Source organism: Camelus ferus, chromosome 12 (assembly GCF_009834535.1).
Source record: "Camelus ferus isolate YT-003-E chromosome 12, BCGSAC_Cfer_1.0, whole genome shotgun sequence".
Classification (NCBI taxonomy): Eukaryota; Metazoa; Chordata; class Mammalia; order Artiodactyla; family Camelidae; genus Camelus; species Camelus ferus.
In genome coordinates this window covers 3686257-3708336 of record NC_045707.1, presented here as the reverse complement: position 1 = coordinate 3708336, position 22080 = coordinate 3686257, and the positions used below count along the sequence as shown (strand labels likewise).

At 43.0% G+C, this 22080-nt stretch overlaps 1 protein-coding gene and 1 non-coding gene across 3 annotated transcripts; both read right to left on the bottom strand.

Moving 5' to 3' along the window:
- Positions 1–656: 656 nt before the first annotated feature.
- Positions 657–21786, bottom strand: EIF3L (eukaryotic translation initiation factor 3 subunit L). Of its 2 annotated transcripts, XM_006174902.3 has the most exons (13): positions 21675–21786; positions 21089–21137; positions 19999–20209; positions 18866–18945; positions 16273–16334; positions 13709–13778; positions 13439–13512; positions 10168–10339; positions 8430–8584; positions 7494–7664; positions 6031–6528; positions 1729–1809; positions 659–880 (listed from the first exon to the last, which is right to left on the bottom strand). In XM_006174902.3, the coding sequence occupies exons 1-13, from the start codon at positions 21705–21707 to the stop codon at positions 842–844; spliced, it is 1695 nt and encodes a 564-aa protein (XP_006174964.1). In that variant the 5' UTR covers positions 21708–21786; the 3' UTR covers positions 659–841. The 2 variants fall into 2 exon arrangements, with proteins under 2 accessions (XP_032348102.1, XP_006174964.1); XM_032492211.1 differs by lacking the exons at positions 18866–18945; positions 21089–21137; positions 21675–21786 and having other exon boundaries at positions 657–880; positions 19999–20077.
- On the bottom strand, positions 10533–10605 carry TRNAA-CGC. The gene has a single exon. It is a non-coding gene; the product is annotated as a tRNA-Ala (tRNA).
- Positions 21787–22080: the final 294 nt, after the last annotated feature.

Below are 22080 nucleotides of genomic sequence, written 5' to 3'. Positions count from 1 at the left end.
AAGACGTCATCTCAGATAAGTCCCCATGATGGCAGATCCCATGTGGTTAAGGGGCGGATGGCAGAGTGAAAAACAGACATGACTAGGTTGTGACTGCCCGTGAAAGTTCCAGAGACAAGCAGTAGGCCCAAACTCAGAGGGTGGGAGAGTCTGCACACAACAGAAACCGAAGTTTCCAGTGTGAAGGATCAGAAGATCTGGGCAGAAGACAGTAGTCTGGAGCCAACTCAGCTTTTCTATAACTACATGACCTCGATTAAGTCACTTCACTGCCCAAGTCTGTTTCCTCATCAACGAAATGGGGACACTACTACTAAACTCATGCTGGAAAGTGCAGGCAAGGTACACGGATTCCTCTTAGCACAGCCCTGGCAGCAGCAGGTGTTCAGTAGTTCCTTCCTAAAACCCAGGGCTTCCACGAACATGCATGCAAATTACAGCAGGTCATTAATGCTCACAGGATTCTTGTGCAATGCAAATGACACTGAATGTGAAAATGTCCTGTATACTGCATAATGCTTCATGAATTCAGGGGTTAAATAATTCAATTTAAACACCAACAACTGATGCATCAGGAAAAAGTACCATGACACACAGGAAATTATGTACTGTTGCCCTTGTCCACAGATGTTCCCCAACAATAAGGAGAAGACAAATCTGACTCCAAAGATCCTTTATTGAGACCTATTTAAAACACTTCAGTCCTTGATTCAAATAAACTTCAACTCAGTTGACTGACTGGCCAATCACTGAGCTCGGTGAAGGCTTCATGGTGGCAAAAACACTCCCCAACTACAATCACATCAAGACACATTCCTGACTAATGCAAGAGTGAATGTACTCAGGGTCTTTGTCCCATCTTCTTCAGGGTTCGATTGAGCTGGAAGAGAAAGAAAAGCACAGTCAGATATGGGGGTTTCACCAAACCTTTTCCTATCGTATGCATGATGACCAGGTCAGACTCCCAAGCCACCCCTCCGATGTCAGGAGGGGAGTCTCTGATGCAGGCATGGGTGTCCGCTATGTCCGTGTAAATCCTCGGTGAGGTCCTCCACCTGACATTCTTATGGCCCCGCACAATTCATGCAGATTGTTCTTCTACCTGCCCTTCACACCCCCTATATTGCTCTGCCCATTTTATGGACAGGAAAGGGACTCAGGGTGGCTCGACCTGCCAGGACTGTATTATCATCCTGCAGGAGTCTGGCAGCATTGACGACAGCATAGCAGTGACCTCTGCTGGAGGACTCAAAAGCACCAGGACACAGTGGCTCTAGCTATGGCCACAGAAAGTGACCCATAAGACTTCTCCAAGGGCAACACGTAGAATCCACCAAGTTTGTCAAAACAGAACTTCATGGTCTCTGCCTGCAGAGACTGGCCAGACCTGTCTAAGTTGGAGAGTAACTGCCAAATGGGAGGGGATGGGTAAGAGCAGGCAGTGAATCCACCCATATTAGGAAATACCAGGGAAGGAGAGGAGCGCCTGCCACCCGCAGAGGGAGATCTTGGAAAGAGATGCTCCAGAGAAGGCTGACACAGCAGCTCCTACAGGCCCACCCCCACGCCCCAAACCCCAAGCAGCCAGCCAGTCTAGCTCAGAAACTTAAAGGGCCAATTTCAGGCTTTCTTGAAATTAGAAACGAGAGGAGAAAAAAATACCTTAAACTCCCCACCAGTTCCTAACCTCTGTCCCCAGCCTACACACCCCTCCCTCAGACCTCTTACCTCTTCAAATTTGTGAATCTGCCGGATGAAGAAATCCCCATAGCGCCTGGCGACCTTGGTGTCTGCGATGTGGATCATGTCCTATGGGAAAAGCAGTCAGAGAAGAGCAGCAGGACAGCCACTTACGGACTTTCAAGTAACAGTGATGCTGAGTGCTACACAAAGCCCCACCGTGCTTCTCAAAAGCAAGAGGGGGAAGACCCTCTGGAAGAGTGTTACCAATTAATAGCAACTCTTTCTAGAGGGCTGTATTTTTATTTTGTTCTTGTTAACTCATTTATTTTTATTTCCTAGTCTTTTTAATGAACATGAATCTTTTGGCAATAATAACATTTAAAACAGCATTTTATTCTCATACACTGTTTCTGAGTATACAATTGCAAAAAAATCAGTATAAGGTTGCAAATTAAGTCTACATTTTAGACTGGTTTTTAGTTCAAAATATTCTATTGAACACCATTTTACTTGTAAATTCCTACATAATCTAGGTTAAGACCCAAGAACTTTCTGAATCTCTTTAATAGACTTTTTTCAAGTCAAAGATGAAAAAAGAAAAGGCAAAAAAAAAAAATCAGAAAGCAGCATTTTGCAGAAGATAAACCTGAACCAGTATGAGAAACAATGATAAAAACAAAAACATACAATTAAAAACTTCTTCGTGTAGGGACTTGAAATCATATTATTAACTCAACCTGAATATAATTTCACAGTAAAATTTTACTTGTAATAACCAAGCTGCTAACTCTGGGGAGAAGTGTTTTATTAAAGGCCATCCAGACGGTTGGGACTAGTTCAGCCGGGTCACTTAGAGGCAGGGAGCAGGTTACTGACACCGCCAAAGAACACCGCCAAAGAACGTGTAAATGTCAGGTATCGGGAACAAATCTGAAAAGGACTTTAGGTAGTTGATGTGATACTGCAGAGGACAGACGGTTTTGATTTTTAAAAACACAACTTAAAACAACATTGAAAAACTTCTACTATTGACGTGTTGACGTGTTTCTACTTTTGGTGAGTCTGTTCATGGCAGGAATAGCCAAGTTCTGCCAAACACCAAGCCTTCCAAAAACCATAAACTCTAAAATGAGAGGATCTGGTTTAGCAAGATGAGCTTCCAGAACAAACTACCCAAACTGATCATGCAATTCCACAACTAGGTGCTCTACCCAAGAGAATCTGTTCACACAAAACTCGTACACAAAAACCCACAGCAGTGTTATCCATGACAGCCAAAATGTGAGAACAGCTCAATTATCCACCAACTAATGAACGGATACACAAAGTGTGGTGTATCTAAACAGTAGATTATTATTCGGCCGTTAAAAAAAATAAAATACTGATACGTGCTACAATCTGGATGAAACTTGAAAAGCTGCTCAGTAAAAGAAGTCAAACATAAAAAGCCACATATTTTATGATTCTACTTTTAGAAAATGTCTAGAAAAGACAAACCCACAGAGAAAAGCAGATTACTGACTTGCTAGGAACTGGGGGGCAAGGGGGAATTGGGAATGCTGCTAATGGGCAGGGAGTTTCTCTCTGGGACGACAGAAATGTTGTGGAATTAAGACAGCAGAGATGGTTGCACAACATTGTGAATATACTAATAATCACGGAATTACACCCTTTAAAGTTGTGAACTTTGTTACGTGAATTTTATCTTTAAAAACTGTCAGCAAAAAGTAGTATGCTTAGACCAACACACTTTCTTTTTTTTTCTCAAGTCCCATCTTAGCTGTGCTAGAGCTCATTTTCTGCCTTTTATAAGGATAATTATCATGAGCATCAACATCCACAAAGGTGAGAGTAGCTCAAATGACTCATCAGTTTCCTGTACATGATTATTTTTTATCTGACAGCTTCAAAGTAAGCTTTGTATATTGGATTGATTGGTGGTTGTCATTAGAACATAGGGCTGAGAGTGAATTTTAAAAAGCAGTTGTTAGCAATGCATAAACACACACACAGGCACGGTACAGGTCTTGTGCAGTATTTGTCTCTTAGGGTTGTGTGTGTACACATGTGTTACAGACCAACACATTTTCTGAAAATAACCAAAAATGAAAGATATTTTTAAAAATTTCCCCATAGCATCAAAGAGCTGACAAGAGAATAAAAAAAACATTTAAGAGAAAACAAATCATTTTATGAGCAAATCACAGAAGCCCCTTCTGCACTGAGGGCATTTGCTAATCCTAGAAAACTTGGGACAGTCTAACAGAAGATCCTCCTTGTCATGCTGAGATTCTAAAGAGCTGTATCCTCAGCCAAAGGTGGTCCAGAAGCTAACTGCCATCCCATTCTTGATACCAAGCAAAGCTTGCCAAGGGTGGGGGGAGAAGCATAAAAGAAGAAAGAGACCTCTCTCTGAGATATGAGTCTTCTGACAATCTACAGCCTGGGCTTCCCACCTAGCTGGTCTGGGGACCTCAGGCTGTGAATTCAGTCTGTGGTGGCCCCAGCCTGATAATATCCCCAGGCACCTTGTAAAGGCAAAAGCAAATCCACTCTAGAGGAACAAATATTCATCCTAGGCTTCAAAGAATGTCAACTAATATATTTTCAAGGATAATGAACCACATGTGGTTAAAAAAAAAAATAGCCAAGCACATAAGGAAATACTGCACTATTAGTTCAAAAACAAAGAGAAAGCAAGAAACAGAACTAAAGAGATGAACAGGGGTAGAATGTTCAATCAAAAGAAAATTATCTGAACAGAATAGACAAAAAGATGAAAGAAGGGTTTAAGAGACATGGAGGACAGAGTGAGCTCTAACATATATTAGAGAAGCACTCCAAGTAACACATCTCCCTGGAGGCTGACCGCAAACAGGAAATATCTGACTCTATTCCCTCCCATTTTAGTATAAAAGCAGCCTGAATTCTAAGTCGGGCAAGATGGTTCTTTGAGACACCAGTCCACCATCTTCTTGGTCTCCTGGCTTTTGGAATATAGTCATCATTTCTTGCCCGCCTCGCTCCCCAAAAAAGAAGAATTCCAGAAGGGGAATAGAGCACAAAGAATATCTAAGAGTTACTGGCTAAGAATATTGCAAAAGAGATGAAGGATACCGATCTACTGATTTTTATCAGTCCATATCAGGGTTCCAAACATGTCTGAATAGAACATTTTCTTCCCTTTTAAGTGTACGTACATAGGGCAAACAAGGGTGTGTGTGTGTGTTATTTCATGGAAAGAACAACTGTAGGTGTCCAGCACATTTTAAGTCTGAAAAAACTCACTTGAGAAAACAAAACAACTTAGTCCTTTAAAAAAAACCTCATTAGGACATTAAAACGTCCAACTTGAACTTAAAATCCAACAGTGAAAACTAACACTGCTCCTCAACCTGCCTCCCTTTCTGAGGGGGAGCCACTGTTATGCTGCTTGTGCAATCCTTCCAGAAATAACTCTTTGCATATACAAGCATATACAAATGTGTTGCTTTAAAAAAAAAAAAAAACAACAACTTGAATGGACTGTTGACAGCCACTCTATAAAACCATATGTGTACTGTTTCTAACAGATAAACACCACCCAAGTGTCCATCAGCAAAAGACTGGGAAGACCGCAGTCGATAACTGCAGTAGGTGCTGACTATCACAGAACACTAAGCATGGCTGAACGACTGCGACACGTGACGATGCTGGATGGTGATTCTCTTAAATATAATGTTGAGCAAAAGAAGCCAGACACGAAACAGTACGTACTGTGTAACTGCGTTATATGACGTTCAAAATCAGGCAGCACCAATCTAGGGTGGTTGAAGCCAGGATGATGGCTTCCCACTCACTAAAGTACTTCCATGTCTACAAAGCACCCTCCCTCCTCCTTCTCCAACCTCCCCTCCACCACAGCCTCCTCCCGGGCCACTCCAGCCACACTGCAGCTGACTGGGCTTGCTCCTGCCTCAGGACCTCAGCTCCAACTGCTCCCTCTGCGTAGAATGCTCTTCCTCCAGACATCCGCTTGGCTAATTTCTTCACCTCCTTCAAGTCTCAGCTTCAATTTCACTTCCTCAACAAAGTCTATCCTGAGCACCTTACTTAATACTGCATCCTGTGCCTTCCACCACCACCATCCGTACCCCACAGCACGCGGCAACTGCTAAGCTACTACAAGGTTTGCTTAATTATAACCTTATCACCTATCGTTTTCACACCAGAACACCAGCACGAGGGCAGAAATCTTTGTTCAATGATACGTCCCAAACGCCCGCAACAGTGGGTGCTTAATACATAATAACTGCTGAGTGGATGAACAGACAGTGCCCCAGGAACCTAGCTCAGGGGCAGCCATACCTTATCAATGTAGAAGTCAACTTCGGAGGCTGACTGAAATTCGCCATCTAGAGCGGAGATGCCACTGGTCCACACCAGGTTCTTCATTTTATGTTTGAAGACAAGAAGCTGGATTCTGAACTCCTGCTCCGTGAGGTCCAGAAAGCCGGCCAGCTTGGCCACAGGCATGGTGGTGTAGAGCTTGAGGAAGCTGCGGATGGTTGAGAGCTGGGCCTGCTGCTGCACCTCGTCAGAGAACACCTTCAGCTGCTGCAAGAAGGGCTCCTTGTGGTAATTGGGGTGCACATTGTCATAGTTGGGCACTACAGGTGACAGGAATTTGGGGCAGGAGTAGCTGAAAAGCTCCTCATAGACCTGCGGGTCACCTTTCTGCATGCGCAGCATCTTGTCCCCATACTTCTCCCGCAGCTGGAGGTGAATGCTCTCGTCGATACGCATGGGGTACATGGTGAGGGCAATGGCCAGCAGCGCGTGCATCTGCTCATTCTGCTTGTTAATCTGGGGGTAGGGGCAGAGATTGGTGCAGGGTCAAATGAAACGGACTGTGAGGTCCTCACTGCCAACGTGGCCCCCTCACCTTCCCAAGTACACTCTGCACAGACCTTCTGACTTCTCCCTTTGTCTATATTATACCCGTCAGTTAACCTCCCCAATGTCTCTCCCCATCCTCCCTCCAGCTCTACTGAACTCCTGGCCTATTCCAGGTCCTCCTTAGGATTCTTTACTGGTACCTGTCTCGGTCTCTCCAGTCCACCCACATCACTGGCAGGTCAATCCTCCCACACCAGTTATGATCAAGTCACCCAGAAACTTTTTTTTTTTAATTGAAGTACAGTCGATTTACAGTGTTGTGTTAGTCTCTGGTGTACAGCATAGTAATTCAGTTATATACACACATTATGTATTATACACACACACACAGCCCTGCCCAGAAGTCTCTGATGACAGTTCATGCCTACAGAGAAAAGAGTCAATACTTTAGCTAGGTACTGAAGGCGACATCATAATCCGACACTCCAATTTGGCTCCTCCCTTGCCTTCCAGCCCAAAGGGCTTATCGTGCTGCCACATGTCCACACTTCCAAGTCTCAACCTTTGCTCTGCTTAGAAACCTCCTCCCAACTCCATGCATATTTTGGATCCATCCTCCTCCAGGGCAAACTGCTTGAGGGCAGTACCCACATCTAACTGATTTTAAACACCCACAGCCCAGTGAATACTTAACAAACTGTTACTGAATAAATAAATGGAGGCACTGTTGAATGATAAAAGTGAAACAAAAGATATTATCCTTATCATTAAGGTCAACTACCTGAAGTGACAGGTATAACAAAGCAAACTACTAGAGTAGGCTACCCATAACGCAATCATCCTATTGAAAAAGCATACAAAATAGCGAAACTTTGGAAGGCTTTTCCCAATACTGTTGGCATAGTTGTGTCAGCTGGCCAAGGCCTCCTTACCATCTCATATTTGTACGTGGTCCTCTGGAACATGCTCTTGGTTCTCTGGATGTAGAGGAGGATGTTGGCAAAGACCCGGATGGCATCCTGGTAGCGACGCATCATCAAATATGCAAAACCGACATAATAGTACGTGGTAACCTGGCACTCGGGCACACGAGAATACATGCTCTGTGGAAGGAGGCAGAAGCAGTGTCCATGAGTCTCAAGACCAATTTATCCCGGATCTGCAAGTCAGCGGGGCCTAGTGTCAGCTGAGGTGGAAGCGCTAAGAGCTCCCCGCAGACACCCTGAACTACCCAGAGGAAGCCCTGGCTCTGGAGGCAGAGGCTCTGTGTGCAGACTGGCCATTTACTGATTAAGTTCTGTGACCAGAGGACTCCATTTTCTTAGTTATAACAGAAAAGGGTGGGACCAGGTGACCCTAAAGTTTCTCACAGCTCTAAATCCCTCCACACCCCACTTATATATTCTTTCTTGCTTTCTAATCCTTGCTTTTCCAAATAAGCCCTATAAAGGAAGGGACAGATGAGAGAAGACCGAGAGACACACACATCAAACAAAAATATACCACTTTCCCGTGGCCAGGAAAAAACACCACTACCAATCATCCACACCATCTTAGAACTAAGCAAGTCTTTTGTTAACTCTTTAGTGAAACTTGAAGAGTAATAATCTGCCACTATCATTCTGGTTTGAAAACAGAATCAAAAGACTGATGAATATTTTAAGTGTTATTAAGCACCAAAGAGAAACCACCTCATCCAGGTTCAGATTTTCACTGCAGTGGTTTCCCCAATTCTTACATCAATTATCAACCGACATGCAGAGGAATTCTTTTTTCTCCCTGAAATCTGTCCTAATAGATCAGAATTTCTCTTAAAGCAGACAGACTTTCTGGCTCTGGGAAGAGGGCATGAGGAAACAGGGAATTACCTTCTTGTTCAGTTCGATATTCTCCAGCACCTTGATGGCCTGGTAGTAATCCCCCAACAGGGAGTGCAGACGCAGAAGCCCAACCAGGCTGAAGTACCCAAGCATCTTATAGAGGGAGTGCCGTCCATACTCCCCAGCCACACTCTCAGGATCACCTGCGAGAGATGCACAGACACTGTGAACATTTCAGCAGGGGCAGGTGAAGGCAGCCAAACCTAACCCTTGATTATCACTCAGTAAACTCTCCACTGCCAGTCTCTAAAGCTTCCTGCAATAGGGAATCACTCTGCCTTTGAAGGAATACCAAGAAACAGGGCACCTAGCCTTATGTTAATCTTAAATTTACCAACTTAAGTCACATGAAAGGAGACAGCAGCCTCCTCCACACTACACCTGAGAATATGAGGGGATCCCCCCACCCCTTGTCAATAAGAGTTCCTGAGCAAGTCCTTTCTTTTCAGGAAGTCCATTAGATCACAGCTATCTTCCTAGTAACACTAAGGTACTATTTGCTTTCCTCACTGAGTTGACACTTGCACCCATGGTGCAACAACAATGCTGGGTAAAACTGCTGACAACTCAGCATCAATCAGGCAGTGGCACTAAACTGTATGGTCGGCACTGTAGTCTTCACCACCACTCAGCTGTAGTAAAAGAACCAGCCTTTTTTTTTTTTTTTTTTGAGAGAATGACTGACACACAAGCTATGAGCTATAAATATTTAGATCTGGGTATTTAGCATACATTATCTCAAAAATGAATGAAGTAAACCTGTTAAGACTTCAACGAAAACAACTGACAGTGTTTGCTACCAATGTAAACCTGAGCTTTTAAGCGAAAATTAGAATTTTATAAAACTTCTCTCCACCACTATGAGCTGTTAACCAAATACTCATCTGATGAAGTTGATGATGAAAATTGAACAGATGTGGTTTTAAAAAATTGTATAATAAAATGTGTCAACATTTAGACAATCTTGCTAGCTCAATGAATCAGTATTTTACAAAACCATGCATGGCTAGAAGATTCATTCAAGCTGCAGTATAAACCAATAAACCAAAACAGAACAGAGTAAAAGTTCGCTGATAAGGCTTCAGATTCCACATGGCAACTAACCTGTATGAACCAAAGAACAGCCAAGCTACCTGAAAAGGCTGTTAAATTTCTCCTCCTTGTCCCATTAAATATCTGTGTGAGGCTAGATTTCCCTTGGATACTTTAACCAAAACAGCATATTGCAACAGACTGAATGCAGAAGCAGGAGACTCCAGACACAACATTGTAAAATGACTATAACTCAATAAAAAAATGTTAAAAAAAAAAAATCACATCAAAAAAAAAAAAAAAAAAAGCAGGAGACTCCAGCTCTCTATGAAGTCAGACATGAAAGAGATTTGCAAAAATGCCACTCTTCTCACCATAACAAAATTTTTACATAGATAAACTTTGTGATTCTTAATCTTGAAAGTGTAAAGCAGTCCTCACACAGAAAGTCTGAGTGGTGCTTATCTACAGAAAGGCCCTGGAGAGGCAGTAGAAGTGCTTACAAACGCAGGTCTCAGGAAGTGCTGGTTCAGCCTGGCAGACAACAGACTGCCAAGCCCAGTGCCCCCCACATCAGCACTCGGCTACAGTCCCCACCCAAACACTGAAGAGCAGCCCATGACCTGAGAGACGGCGGCTCCTCGGCACACCTGCGGCCTCTACTCTTTAGGAACCGACGGCGAGCGGCACTCACCCCCGCTCGTGTACACCTCCAGCTGCCGGTTGATGTTGGACTTGTCCACCAGCGAGTGAAGGACGTTGAGGACACTGTGAACATTCCAGATTTTGGGATTGGAACGAAGGAAGTCAATCTCCTCCTCCGACTTCTTGGCGGTCTTACAGCGGTACTGACTAAAGGACTGAAACTGTAGAGGAAGAAGGGAAAGATGCAGCAGTGGTGCCAACCCCAGAAGGACAGCCTGAGTGCACAACGCTGCGGCTGCTACTCCTGCTAAACCGTTCCGTAAACATTCGTTCTCTCAAAGCCATCTTTTTTTTACCCCCGTGTTTGTTTTATGAGGGGGAGGTAATTAGGTTTATTTACTTATTTATATTTGGAGGAGGTACTGGGGATTGAACCCAGGACCTCGAGCATGCGAAGCACGCGCTCTACCACTTGAGCTATACCCTCCCCTAACAGCCATCTCTGATTAAGAATTTTGTTCATACTGACTATGTTCCTTATTCCACAGCTAACTAAAAATCTCCAAAATGAGAGGTAGTTTGTGGAATAAAAACATTCAATTTGGCATCCAACACAGCCTAAAGTTAGTTAATGTCTCTGGGCTTCACTATGTAGTCAACCTGGCCACCAGAATCAGGTGGCTTACAGCAGATCTATTCTTACGTGGCTTTGCTGTGCCAGGGTTGGGATCATGAATGACATGGTAGGGGTGGGGTAGGTATCTGCATGTGCGTGTCTTCCCTTCCAGAGCTGACCATCAATTCGCCAGTGTCAGGAGCCCACTCTAAGTCACCTATGTTCCAATCACAGAGCCTGGCCTAGTATAAAGCCCATATAGGGTATATATCACAGGTATCTGTTTGGGGCAGTGGTTCTACCCGGGACCAGCCCTGGGCTGGCTCATCCATCACCCAGAGACTAGCACAAGAGACCTACTTACTCAATCAGAATTAAAAGCTCCCTGGTTGATTCTGGTACACATGCAGGTTTGGAAACCAGTAGCTTAGAATCTAGGTCCTAAATAACGTAGAGTACTCATCAACTCTAAAATATCATCTTCCTCTAAAAGTGTAGGAGAAAATGTTTCCAAATTTACAATAAACAAAGAATAGTATCCAGAATATAGGAGTTCTCGTAAGCCAAAAATAACAAGACCATCCAACAGAAAAATGGACAAAGAATACTGATAATCACTTCAAAGAAAAACAAGCATGGTAAACTAACAGGGAATACTCAGATCTCTCTAGTTACCAGAGAAATGTAAATTTAAATGATTACTCTTTCTTTTCCATCAAATGATAAAAATTAGACTGATAACATCCACTACAGAAAACCTGCTCTCAAACGCTGCTGGGAGTAGTGTCATTTGACACATACTTCTGGGAGGGTAGTATTACTATTTATTAAAATTCAAAGTGAATTTGAATTTTCATAAATTGTTCAATATCTATTGAGTGAATGAATATTCTATATCTATATCTAATGAATAGTTCATTGAAATGTTCTATATCTTGATTGTGGTGGTGTACACATTCATCACATCTCTTTAACTGTGTACTTAAAATCAGTACATTTTATTGCATGTAGACTATGACTCTGTAAACCTGATTTTTAAAAATTTAAAAAGCCAATATCCTTCAGCCAACAATTTTAGTGATCCCTAGAAATAGACTTCTGCATACACATACACCAGAAGAATGACACATTCATATCAGGTACACAGCACAAAAGAATAAGGCAGGTCACTATCTAGGTGACGCTTTTCTTTCCAGACAATAACTGATGCCTCTGCAAAGGCAAGGAAGGAAGACACTCACTTTATCTGCAGCTTAAAAAAGAAAAAAATTCAACAGTAATAACATATTCATGTATTACTGTATCAATATAGATAAATGAAAGTGAGTGGTGGGGAAGAGTCACTCACCCCATGTGGTTTAGCTGGTGTTTTCTTTCTAAGGAGCTTAAAGTGCTCTTGCTGCTAACAAAGACTGGCTGGGAGGAATCACATCTGATCTGCACTGGCCAGTCTTTGTTAGCAGTGAGAGTACATAAACCCCTTAAGAGAACACCAGTTAAGCCCAGGGGATTATGATTATCTTAAGAGGGATGAAGAACCTTAGTACAAATGATCCTCTTTGACTTGCTGAGAGTCAACAGGACTGCCAACCTTCTAAAATTATGCCAAATCACAAGCCAAGGAGCCAGACAGGGCAAACAAGGCCCGTGTGGTTTGTGGCCTTCACTGCACAAAGGCACTGAAGTCTCATCTTGAGCAGGAGGCCTCTTTCTCAAAGAGCCCAAGGAATGTTCTCTCAGCTCACCAATCACAACTTATCAGCACTTTGTATTCACAAAGTCTCTGATCCATGGAGCTCAAATAACAGCTTTATCATTAAACATTTCTCCTGAAATACCCAGTAAGAGCTATGCCATTCCCATAACACACTTGGAAAAGATATTTTTCCAAATTCAATTATTTTATCTTGTTTTTAGTCTATATTATTTTTCTAAAGAATAAAACTGGACTAAAGGAAGGTAGAGAAGAATGATGATTCTCACCACCAGAACTACCAGGCAACATGTACTGAGTAATTATGCTGGGACAGGCACTGCACCATGCACTTTACTCAGAGTGCCCCGGCAATCTTCCCAACAATCTGTGTTTTAGAGAAACCAAAGCAATGTGGCTAAATAACTTGCCCAAGGTCCAGAGCTAGTGAACAGCAAGACTGGAACTTTCACCCCCAGGCTACACAGTTGCTGGATGCTACGTCTAGCCTGGTTCCTGGTGGAGCACTCTGACATAGGTAACACTTCCATTTTGATTAAAATGTTCTATATTATTTTGATCCAGTGTATACACAATCACCACCATCATAATCAAGATACAGAAACTTTCTCTTTTGTAGGCGAGGAAAGTGAGGCCCAGAGAGCTTAAACACGTCACTGCTACAGAGCCACCAGGGGGCAGCCGCCAGACTCATATCCACTTCTGCCTGAATCCAAAGCCTGTGTTCTTCCTGCCAGACCACCTCTCGAGGTCAGGTAAGAACCTGGTCAAAGTCAGGAGCTCAACTCTGACTTCTGAGTTTGTATCTGGAGCTCTTAGACCTTGATGACTCTTCAGAAGACCAAGACCTGGCAACCCACCACCATGCGGTATTTCACACCAGGATGGGACGGTTTTATACCATGTATCTTTTTCACAATACAAACAATGGTAACAGCTGCTCCTTGTTTGGACCAGTTATTTCAAATGAGGCCAAAGCTGGCCAGATACCTGGTAGATGAACTCATCGATGATGTCCCAGAGCCACTGGTTGGGTAGTTCAAGGGGAGCAGGACCATCAGCATCTGTGCAGGGGACCCCAGAAAAGTCAGACTCACAGCAATGACTATGCCCATACAGTAAGGCTGTAGAACGCATTTTGAAATTTCTCTTAAAAGGACTATGAATCACAGAACTTCCCCCGCTTCCCACCTGCACATTAAAATCCTGCTAAAGAGAGCTGAAGGCCAATACCAGGCCTCATCATAACCTCAGACTCACTAAGAATGTAGTTGAAGAGATTGCAGTAGTTGTAATAGGATTCAAACCTCTGCTCCAAGGAGGGTCCTCCCTGTAAAGAAAACAGAGACATCAGGACACAGACACTTAATCTAAATGTGCTCTACTCACAGCCTACCATTGACAACTGAAAACAAATACAGCTGACCCTCGAAAACACGGGAGTTAGGGGTGCCAACGCTCCAGAGTCAAAAATCTGTGTGTAACTTAATAGTCAGGCCTCCATATACTCAGGTCCTCCACGTCTATAGATTCAACCAACAGTAGATCCCACAGTACTATAAATATTTATTGAAAAAAAACCTAGGTGTAAGTGGACCCATGCAGTTTCAACCCACGTTGTTCAAGGGTCAACTGTACATGAAAATTGATGCCTGCTCCCTCCTTTTCTGTGTGTAAAGGGCACTCAAGTGACAAGGAAGACAGCTCCATGCTATAGCAGTTCAAAGCGGCACTGAATACCTGACTACAATGGTCAGGTTTTATGTCAACAACCTTAACCGACCGCAGAGCGCATGTCGATTTGGCAAAGCAAAGTAGGGAGGGGAAGAAGTTTCAGGAAAAACAGGACTAACGTAAGTAAAGGAGTAAAATTGTGGTGTTTGAAGGTTGGGGAGTAAGACAGACAATACTACATTGGGCTACAATGGGCCAGAAAAGCAGAGGTTTTTCAGCACCAAAGAAGAATTAAGCAAATCCACCATCATGTTTTTGTAAATAAAAGCTTAACTGGAACACAGCCAGGCACACTCACTGTCCATGGCTGCTACAAAGCTGAAGAGATTTGACAGACACTACAGCCCTCAAAACCTAAAATACTTACTGTTTGGCCCTGTACATAGAAGGCTGCTCACCCCTGATCTAGACTTCATGTTGCTGGCAACTGAGAACCACTGAAGGTTTCTGAGCTGGGGAACAACAAGAATGGTGTATTTGTGATGGAGTAGAAAGAAGACTTGTAGAAAGTAGAAAGAAGATAGACTGAAGACTGGAGTCTTAGCTCCACAGCTTACTAACTGTGGGGTCTGACAAGGTATTTAATATCTCTAAAACGAAAGATTATGAAGTTGAAGTACCTAACATAGTAAATACTCTTTTAATGAAAAACCTCCCTGACCCTGGGGGTCTAAGACCGGTCATGTATGTGAAACTGCCCCATCTGGTACCTAGCACAGAGGTCATGGGGTCAATGAGCTTCTGCTGAAATCTTCATCTACAGACCAGAGGGAAGATTAGAGGTGGCAAGACCATCCATACTATTGGTTCTGATGCCATGGTCTTCCCAAAGCCATGTTATACAAGGCTAGATTCTCAGCCCAACCCACAAAGTACGTGAGCCATGCCATCAATGGTAGAAGGGAACCTTTACTTTCTGTCAGATAAGGCAGTCAGAGAGCTAGCTCACTGGGATGCCAGAAAAACACGGCCACCCTGCATTACTTTGGGAACAGGAACTCCTCCACCTACCACCACTGATGGTGGCCTCTGTATCAAGGCAAGAGCTCTAGTCAGGTCAAGTGGTCCTTAGGGAGATGAGAAGTGACTGTGAAGCTGGGAACTCTCAAGATGGAAATACTGTAAGGAGGCTGTGGTGCCAGTTTCTTTCATTTACACACAAATGCTCCAACAATTAACCAGTCACCATCAGGGATGAGACAGTGGATCAGAGCAATGAACACGATGAAGTTGGTGCCCTGGTGGAGTTTACCCTCTATTGGGAGAAGCAAACAAAACCCAAACAAACAAGTCAGACAATGTCAGTGAGTAATATGTGTTCTGAAGTGCCACCGAGTATGGCTAAGAGCCCAGAGAAGGAGGGAAAGGTGTAGGAAATGAGACTGGCAAGGAAGTCAGGGGCCAGATGAAGCAGGACCATAACTAAGACTTGGGATTTTATTCTACATATGATGGGAAGTCATGGTCGGACTGTGAGGAAAGGGGTGACTTGATGAGACTACGTTTTAAAAGGATCATGCTGGTTACCAGGTTGAGAATAACCTTAAGTGGGCAAGAATGGAAACTGACAGCAGGTGAGCAGTTATGAAGTAACGCCGGCAAGAGATGATAATGCCTTGAACTGGAGTAGGTATCTGCATTTTTAAAAGACATAATGCTATATGTACACTTTACAGATTACAGTATAGTGTAGCTTAACTTTTGTATGCACTGGGAAATCCAAAAACTCATGTGACTCGCTTTATTACAATCTGTGCTTTATTGCAGTGGTCTGGAACCAAACCTGTAATATCTCCAAGGTATGCCCGTAAGTAGTATAGATGGTATTTTAAGAGACTTATGGCACTCTAAAATTTAGAAACCAGGAAGAGAAGACATCAGCAACTGCCCAACGTTGGAAGAGCGGAAGAAAGAAAACTGATGTCACAGTAAGACAGGCCTCGGTTCAAGGAGTTTTACCGTTTACTAATCGCATGAATTTGAGAAAAAGCAACCTCTTTGCACTTCAGTTTGCCTACTTCACAGTAGGCAACTGTGTTCTGTGGCAAAAATGGCACAGTTTAAAAACTGCAACAAATGTAGATACTCACACTGACTTTGGCATATATATGCCTGTAGTATAATTCTTTGTACAAAATCAGGAAGACAGCATCTGAAAGACATGGCAGAGGGGTGCTTCAGTAATCCACAAAACAGTTAGGGTCTTCTGGCAGTTTTAGCCCTTGGCGGGTTATAAAGGAGTAATCGTGATTTCAGAGACTAAATGACATCTAAACTCTTAACATTTAAATCCCAAGAATATATGCAACAAAAAACTTCGTTTCCCATTTTACTCTTTCAATCTCATCTTAATCTCACTCAGGTCCATTTCCCTTCACTATTTAGCTATTTTTGCCATCCAGTTGCTTAAATAAACCAGGACATAAATAGTAATGGCTCCCTGGAAGGTGATACGACACTATCAAAATTACAAGTAAATGGGTTTCTTTGACTTAGAGATCTTATTTTAAAGAAGATACAACCATTAAAAAGAAAGAAGGAAAAAAAAGAAGCTCTTCAGGTGCCGATGCTGTGCAGAAGTTAGCATACAGGTCTGAGACTTATCCTTAGAAAGGCCTGCTAGTAAAGCTGGTCCTTGGCTGGCACCTGGGAACCTAGATTTCAGGAGGGTTCCCACCAACCTGGTAAGGGTGGACTGCAGTCCCTAAACAGTGCAAACAACATGGTTTACACTGAACACCTGCTTTCTTTCTGGGAGTCTAGAATTTCAGTTCATGCTAGGTAGAGTGTGTGCCTACATGACCAGCCCCTAATATAATCTCTGGACACTGAGTCTGTAATGAGTTTCTCTGGTAGCCAACTTTTCAAACATGTCGTCAAAATTCCTTGCTCAAGAAATGAACAGCATTCCATGTGACTCCATGAAAAAGGACTGTTAGAAACTGAAGCCTGGTTTCCTCTGGACTTCATCCTATGCACCTTTTCCCTTCGCTGATTTTGCTCTCTATCCTCTGGCTGTAAAGCCTCATAGCTGTGGGTATGACTGACTCTTATGAGTCCTCCCAGCAAATCATTAAAACTGGGGGTGGTCTCAGGAATCCTAGAGACACAGAATGCTCTCCAAAAATATAATAAATTTTAAAAGTGTAAAGGGGCATCTATTTAGTCTATGGAAAAAAGGGACAAGTTTTTCCCATTTGCTTATACATGCAGAGAGTACCACGGGAAGGATAACTGAGAAATGGTTAACACTAGACAGCTCCAGAGAGAAAAACTGAAAACTTGGGATGAAAATGGGATGGGGATTTTTATACCAAGTCTTTTACACTATGAGTCCTGTAAATCCTTACCTGTTTTAAAATATGTATTACGGGACTCCTGTTCTTAACATACACAGCATTACATTCTTTATAGGCAAAATTAAATAGAACGTAAGGTCTGAGCAACATGGAAACAAGTATTTCTTTAAGAGTTCTGAAAGTAATGATGATGATACTAATGTTAAGTGTTCAAAAAACCTTAGCTGTAACAAAAATGAAAGACTTGTACATTAAAAACTACAAAACATTATTGAGAGAAATTAAAGACCTAAATAGATGAAAAGACATCCCACATCCATGGATTAGAGGACTCAGTAATACTAAAATGGCAAAATTCTCCCCAGTTGATCTTCAGACCCAACGTAATCTCTATCAAAAATCCAAGCTGGCTTCTTTGCAGAAATTAACAAGCTGGTCTTAAAATTCATTTGGAAATTCAAAAGCCTCAGAAGACCCACAAAAATTCTGAAAAAGAACAACAAAGCTGGAAGACTTATACTTCCCAACTTCAAAACTTACTCCAAAGCCACAATTGAGACAGTGCAGTTGAAGGGGGAGTGGGGTGGGAAGGGACAGACCGGGAGTTAGAAATTTGTAGGTACTGACAGGCATATGTAGAATAGATAAACAAGATTATACTGTATAGCACAGGGAAATATATACAAGATTTTGTGGTAGCTCACAGCGAAAAAGAATGCAACAATAAATATATGTATGCTCATGTATAACTGAAAAATTGTGCTCTACACTGGAAATTGACACAACATTGTAAACTGACTGTAACTCAATTAAAAAAAAGTGAAAAAAAAAAAAAAAAGACAGTGCAGTTGGTACAAGCATAAGGATAGACATGTATCAATGAAGTCAAACTGAGAGTCCAGAAATAAACCTTTCATTTACACGATAACCAATTTCAACAAGGGTGTCAAGACAACTCAAAGGAAAAAGAAGAGTTTTTCTGAAAACTGGTACTGGGACAGCTGGATATCCACATGCAAAAGAATGAAGTTGAATCTTCCTACTTCACACCATATATAAAAGACACCATCAGAAAGTGAAATGTGAGAGAAGGCCAGAGAGCCCATTTTGGAGCAACTATAATGACCCCAAAAATTACAGAGCAAAAAGGAAACAAGTCAAGAGAAAAATCTCAATTTTAGCTTTCAGCATGTGTGAAAGATCTCTGTCCCCTCTTCATTTATTCAGCTTTCACTCAACAAGTTAGTTACTAAAAGTCTACCACGTAGCAAACCCTGGGGAAATAAAATGTTGATCAAAACAGACACAGATTGTTCAAAGCTTTCTAATGAACCCCCGTCACAGGATCCCACCCAGCACACAGGACACAAGAGCTCACACCTACCGTTGCCAACCTGTGGAGCAATGGTTTCAGCTTCAGGCCAAGGTGTATTCTTGAAGAATCTTTCAGTCAACTTGGTCCAGCTGAAAACCAAGCAGAAATGTTCTAGAATTCCAAAATAGAAACAACGTGAGAAGAGGCAACCCTCACATTTTACAGATGAGGACTAAAGCTCAGAAAGGGGAAGAAGTCACAGAAACAGAGCGAGGGCCAGAGTTTCCAAATCTATAACTTTCCTGAACCAATTCTATACCTCAGATAATCTTTCTTAATATAGTGAAACATTCCTTATACATCAGTCAGGCACCCACCAAGCTCTTCAGGATCATCTCCTGCCTCTGTATCATGAACTCTTGTCATATTTCACTGCTTACTGTTCCCTGATTTGAGAACCACTTTTCTGATACCCACAACCCCTGCCCTTAGCTTTCCACTTCCTGGAGCACAGTGCCTCCTCCCCTTCTTCAAACATGGAAACTAATCAGTCTGTTGCAGCCTGATGCCCTAACAGCCCTAGAGCATCCAATTCAAACACTGCTGCCCAAGATGCTTCACAACCATATTTCCTTGAAGGCTTTCCTATTCCCAACCCTGACTGACCCGGCTCACTTCTAATGGCCATTACACAAGGGCAGTCCCCTCAAAACTGGAAGCAACCACTTAAAGCTCGGCTCATCCTGATATGCACCGAGAAGTTGTACAGCAGTTTAGAAATTAGGCTCTGGTGCAGACTGTGTAGGTTCAAAACTCAGCACATCCACTTAGCTAGCTATATGACTTAAGTGTTGTGTGTCCTCATCGATAAAATGAGGAAAACAACAGAACCTGCTTCATGGGGTTACTGTGAAGGGTAAATGAGTAAATACGGGAAAAGTGCTCAGAACATTGCCTGTTTTATACTGATCATACATATAATTGCTATTATAATTATTGACAGTGATGTTATTATTCCAGGCTTTATACAAGTTCTGGGGATAGAGTCCAACAAAATAACATATTCCTAGCTCCCAAAGAATCACAGAAACCTCTTGGACATTCTCTTTACAGAGAAGTGATTAAACATCACCCCTTTTTAGGGACTGCATTACTAAGCCAGGCCCACCTAGTAGGAGGTCATTTTAGCTAGTGGCCCATACCTGTTCTCATAGATGTCTTGGATCTCATATACCTTCTGGTCAATGACATCACTGGAGACACGACTGGCCTGTAGCTCATACACCTTCTGGTCAATCAAATCTGAGACAGTTTTGTGGAAATACTGGATGAAGTTTTTGATCACTTCAGGGATCACCTGATAGGTCTGCTGCTCATACTGACGTTCATAGGCCAGATCCTGCTTTGGGTCTCCTAGAGATTGGATATAATAAATGTTTCAAATCCACATATATGATATGACAAAAGGGCAAAACCATCCCCTAAAGTCTATAAAATTGGATATAATTCCCTTTTCAACACTCAGAAATATAAATCCTCTCCATGTCACCCCCAACCCCCACTGGCCTGTTTCTTCAGAACATTTTCCACTACTTAAAGTTATTTATTTACTTATTGTTTCCCCCACTAGAACCTAAAGTCTGTAAGAGAAAGAACCTTGTGTGTCTTGTACCCAGGTATACCCTCAGGACCTGGAACAATTGTGTATGCTGGGGGGGGGGGGGGAGAAGCAAGTAACAGGCACTTAATATTTTTTGATTGAATGAATGACTGCCATTTTTCATCTGTATGACTTGGTGCAAGTCACTAAACTCTGTGCTCAGTTTTCTCATCTGTAAGACGGAGACAACATTAGCTTATGTACTTTACAGAACTGCTGTAAAGACTAAATGAAGTATTTCACACAAAGTACCCAGCACAACTCATGGCACTAAGTCAAATCAAATCACCATAACAATTCAGGAAACCTCAAAAACAGTCCAAAAAAGATTTCATTTGGACTTGGTTTGAATCGCTTTAACTTTTCACAAGATTTTCTTTTTCAGTTAATAGTTTAAACAAAGAAACTGCAGCCAGGACAGTTATCCTTCCCTTTTGAGACTTTGAGATGGACCACGAAAAAGGCCTCGGTTAATAGGCTCTACATCACTCTCCTGTTGAGAACTAGTAACTAACTCCAAACCTGGACCATCAAGACATAGTTTTAAACAGGTGCCCGTCAGAGCTGTTATGAGACATTCAAGGTGCCGATTCCTAGAAGTACCCAGCTAGCCGACAAACCTGTATACTCACCTGTGTGCATATCATAGTCGCCCGGGTAAGCATAAGGATCATAAGCAGCCTATTAACGGAAGAGACAAAGACAACAGTTACCAATTCGTGAATCTAAAATGCTCGTCCTAGGTTCTAAGGATACAAAGGTGGATAAGGCACAGTACCTGCCTTTCAGGAACTCACGACTGTGAGAAATGAGAACAGACAACGACATTATGGTGTTACGGGTGCAGCTAACTAGAACAACGCACAAAAGGCTGGAGGAATCAGTGGGGTTTGACAAGACTGCTCGCCCAGACCATAACAAGTAAGAATTTAATTACAGGAACACAGAATCCTACAACCAGCCTCCGTCCCGGAGCTTGGAAAAGGAGAGGACAAGGGGACTAGACACGAGGTGGGCGGGCCGAGACTGGGCTGATGAAGAGCCGGGAGCTGTGGGTGGCAGCAGCATGGGGACCGCGCAGGCAGGAAGGCCGGCTGAGGCTGGCTGCGGCCCGCGGAGACTCCCAGAGAGGCCCGAACACTGTCTCCCCGCAGAGCCCAGCATCCAAAGAGCCCGGCCCCGGTCGCGGAGCCCAGCACATGCTTAGGGCCAGGTTACCTCAGACTCGTAATCATCAGCGGGATAAGACATGGCTGCGGCGTTCGGAAACCAGGCCGGAGAGGGCGGAAAAAGCGGGCCTCACAGCTTCTTGAGGCCGGAAGTCCAGCCCCTCTCGAGCCCGCCGGGAAACCGGAAGCTCTTCTGGGGCCGCCGGCAATCTGAGACAGCCATGTTGGGAAGGGCGAAAGCGACAGATGGCAACGTTACTCTTCTTTCTTCAAATAGAGGCCCCACAAAAGAAGGTGACTCTATAGCACTTGCAAAAACTGTGAAATAAGGACATGAAATGTTTCGGCGTAATAAAGGATGGGCAAAGTAAGACAAAAATAGAATACCACACAGAAGATGGCTGACAGCGTCCTCGGGCCGACCACTCGCGTGAAGGGAAATTCGGATACTGGGG

What these genes read in the sequence shown, in the direction of transcription:
- EIF3L (XM_006174902.3), bottom strand. Translation starts at nt 21,707, where the DNA reads ATGTCTTATCCCGCTGATGATTACGAGTCTGAG. An exon ending in CTGATGATTACGAGTCTGAG is followed by an intron (nt 21,138 to 21,674) that starts GTAACCTGGCCC and finishes TTCCGTTAATAG; the next exon opens with GCTGCTTATGATCCTTATGC. An exon ending in CGACTATGATATGCACACAG is followed by an intron (nt 20,210 to 21,088) that starts GTGAGTATACAG and finishes TCCAATCTCTAG; the next exon opens with GAGACCCAAAGCAGGATCTG.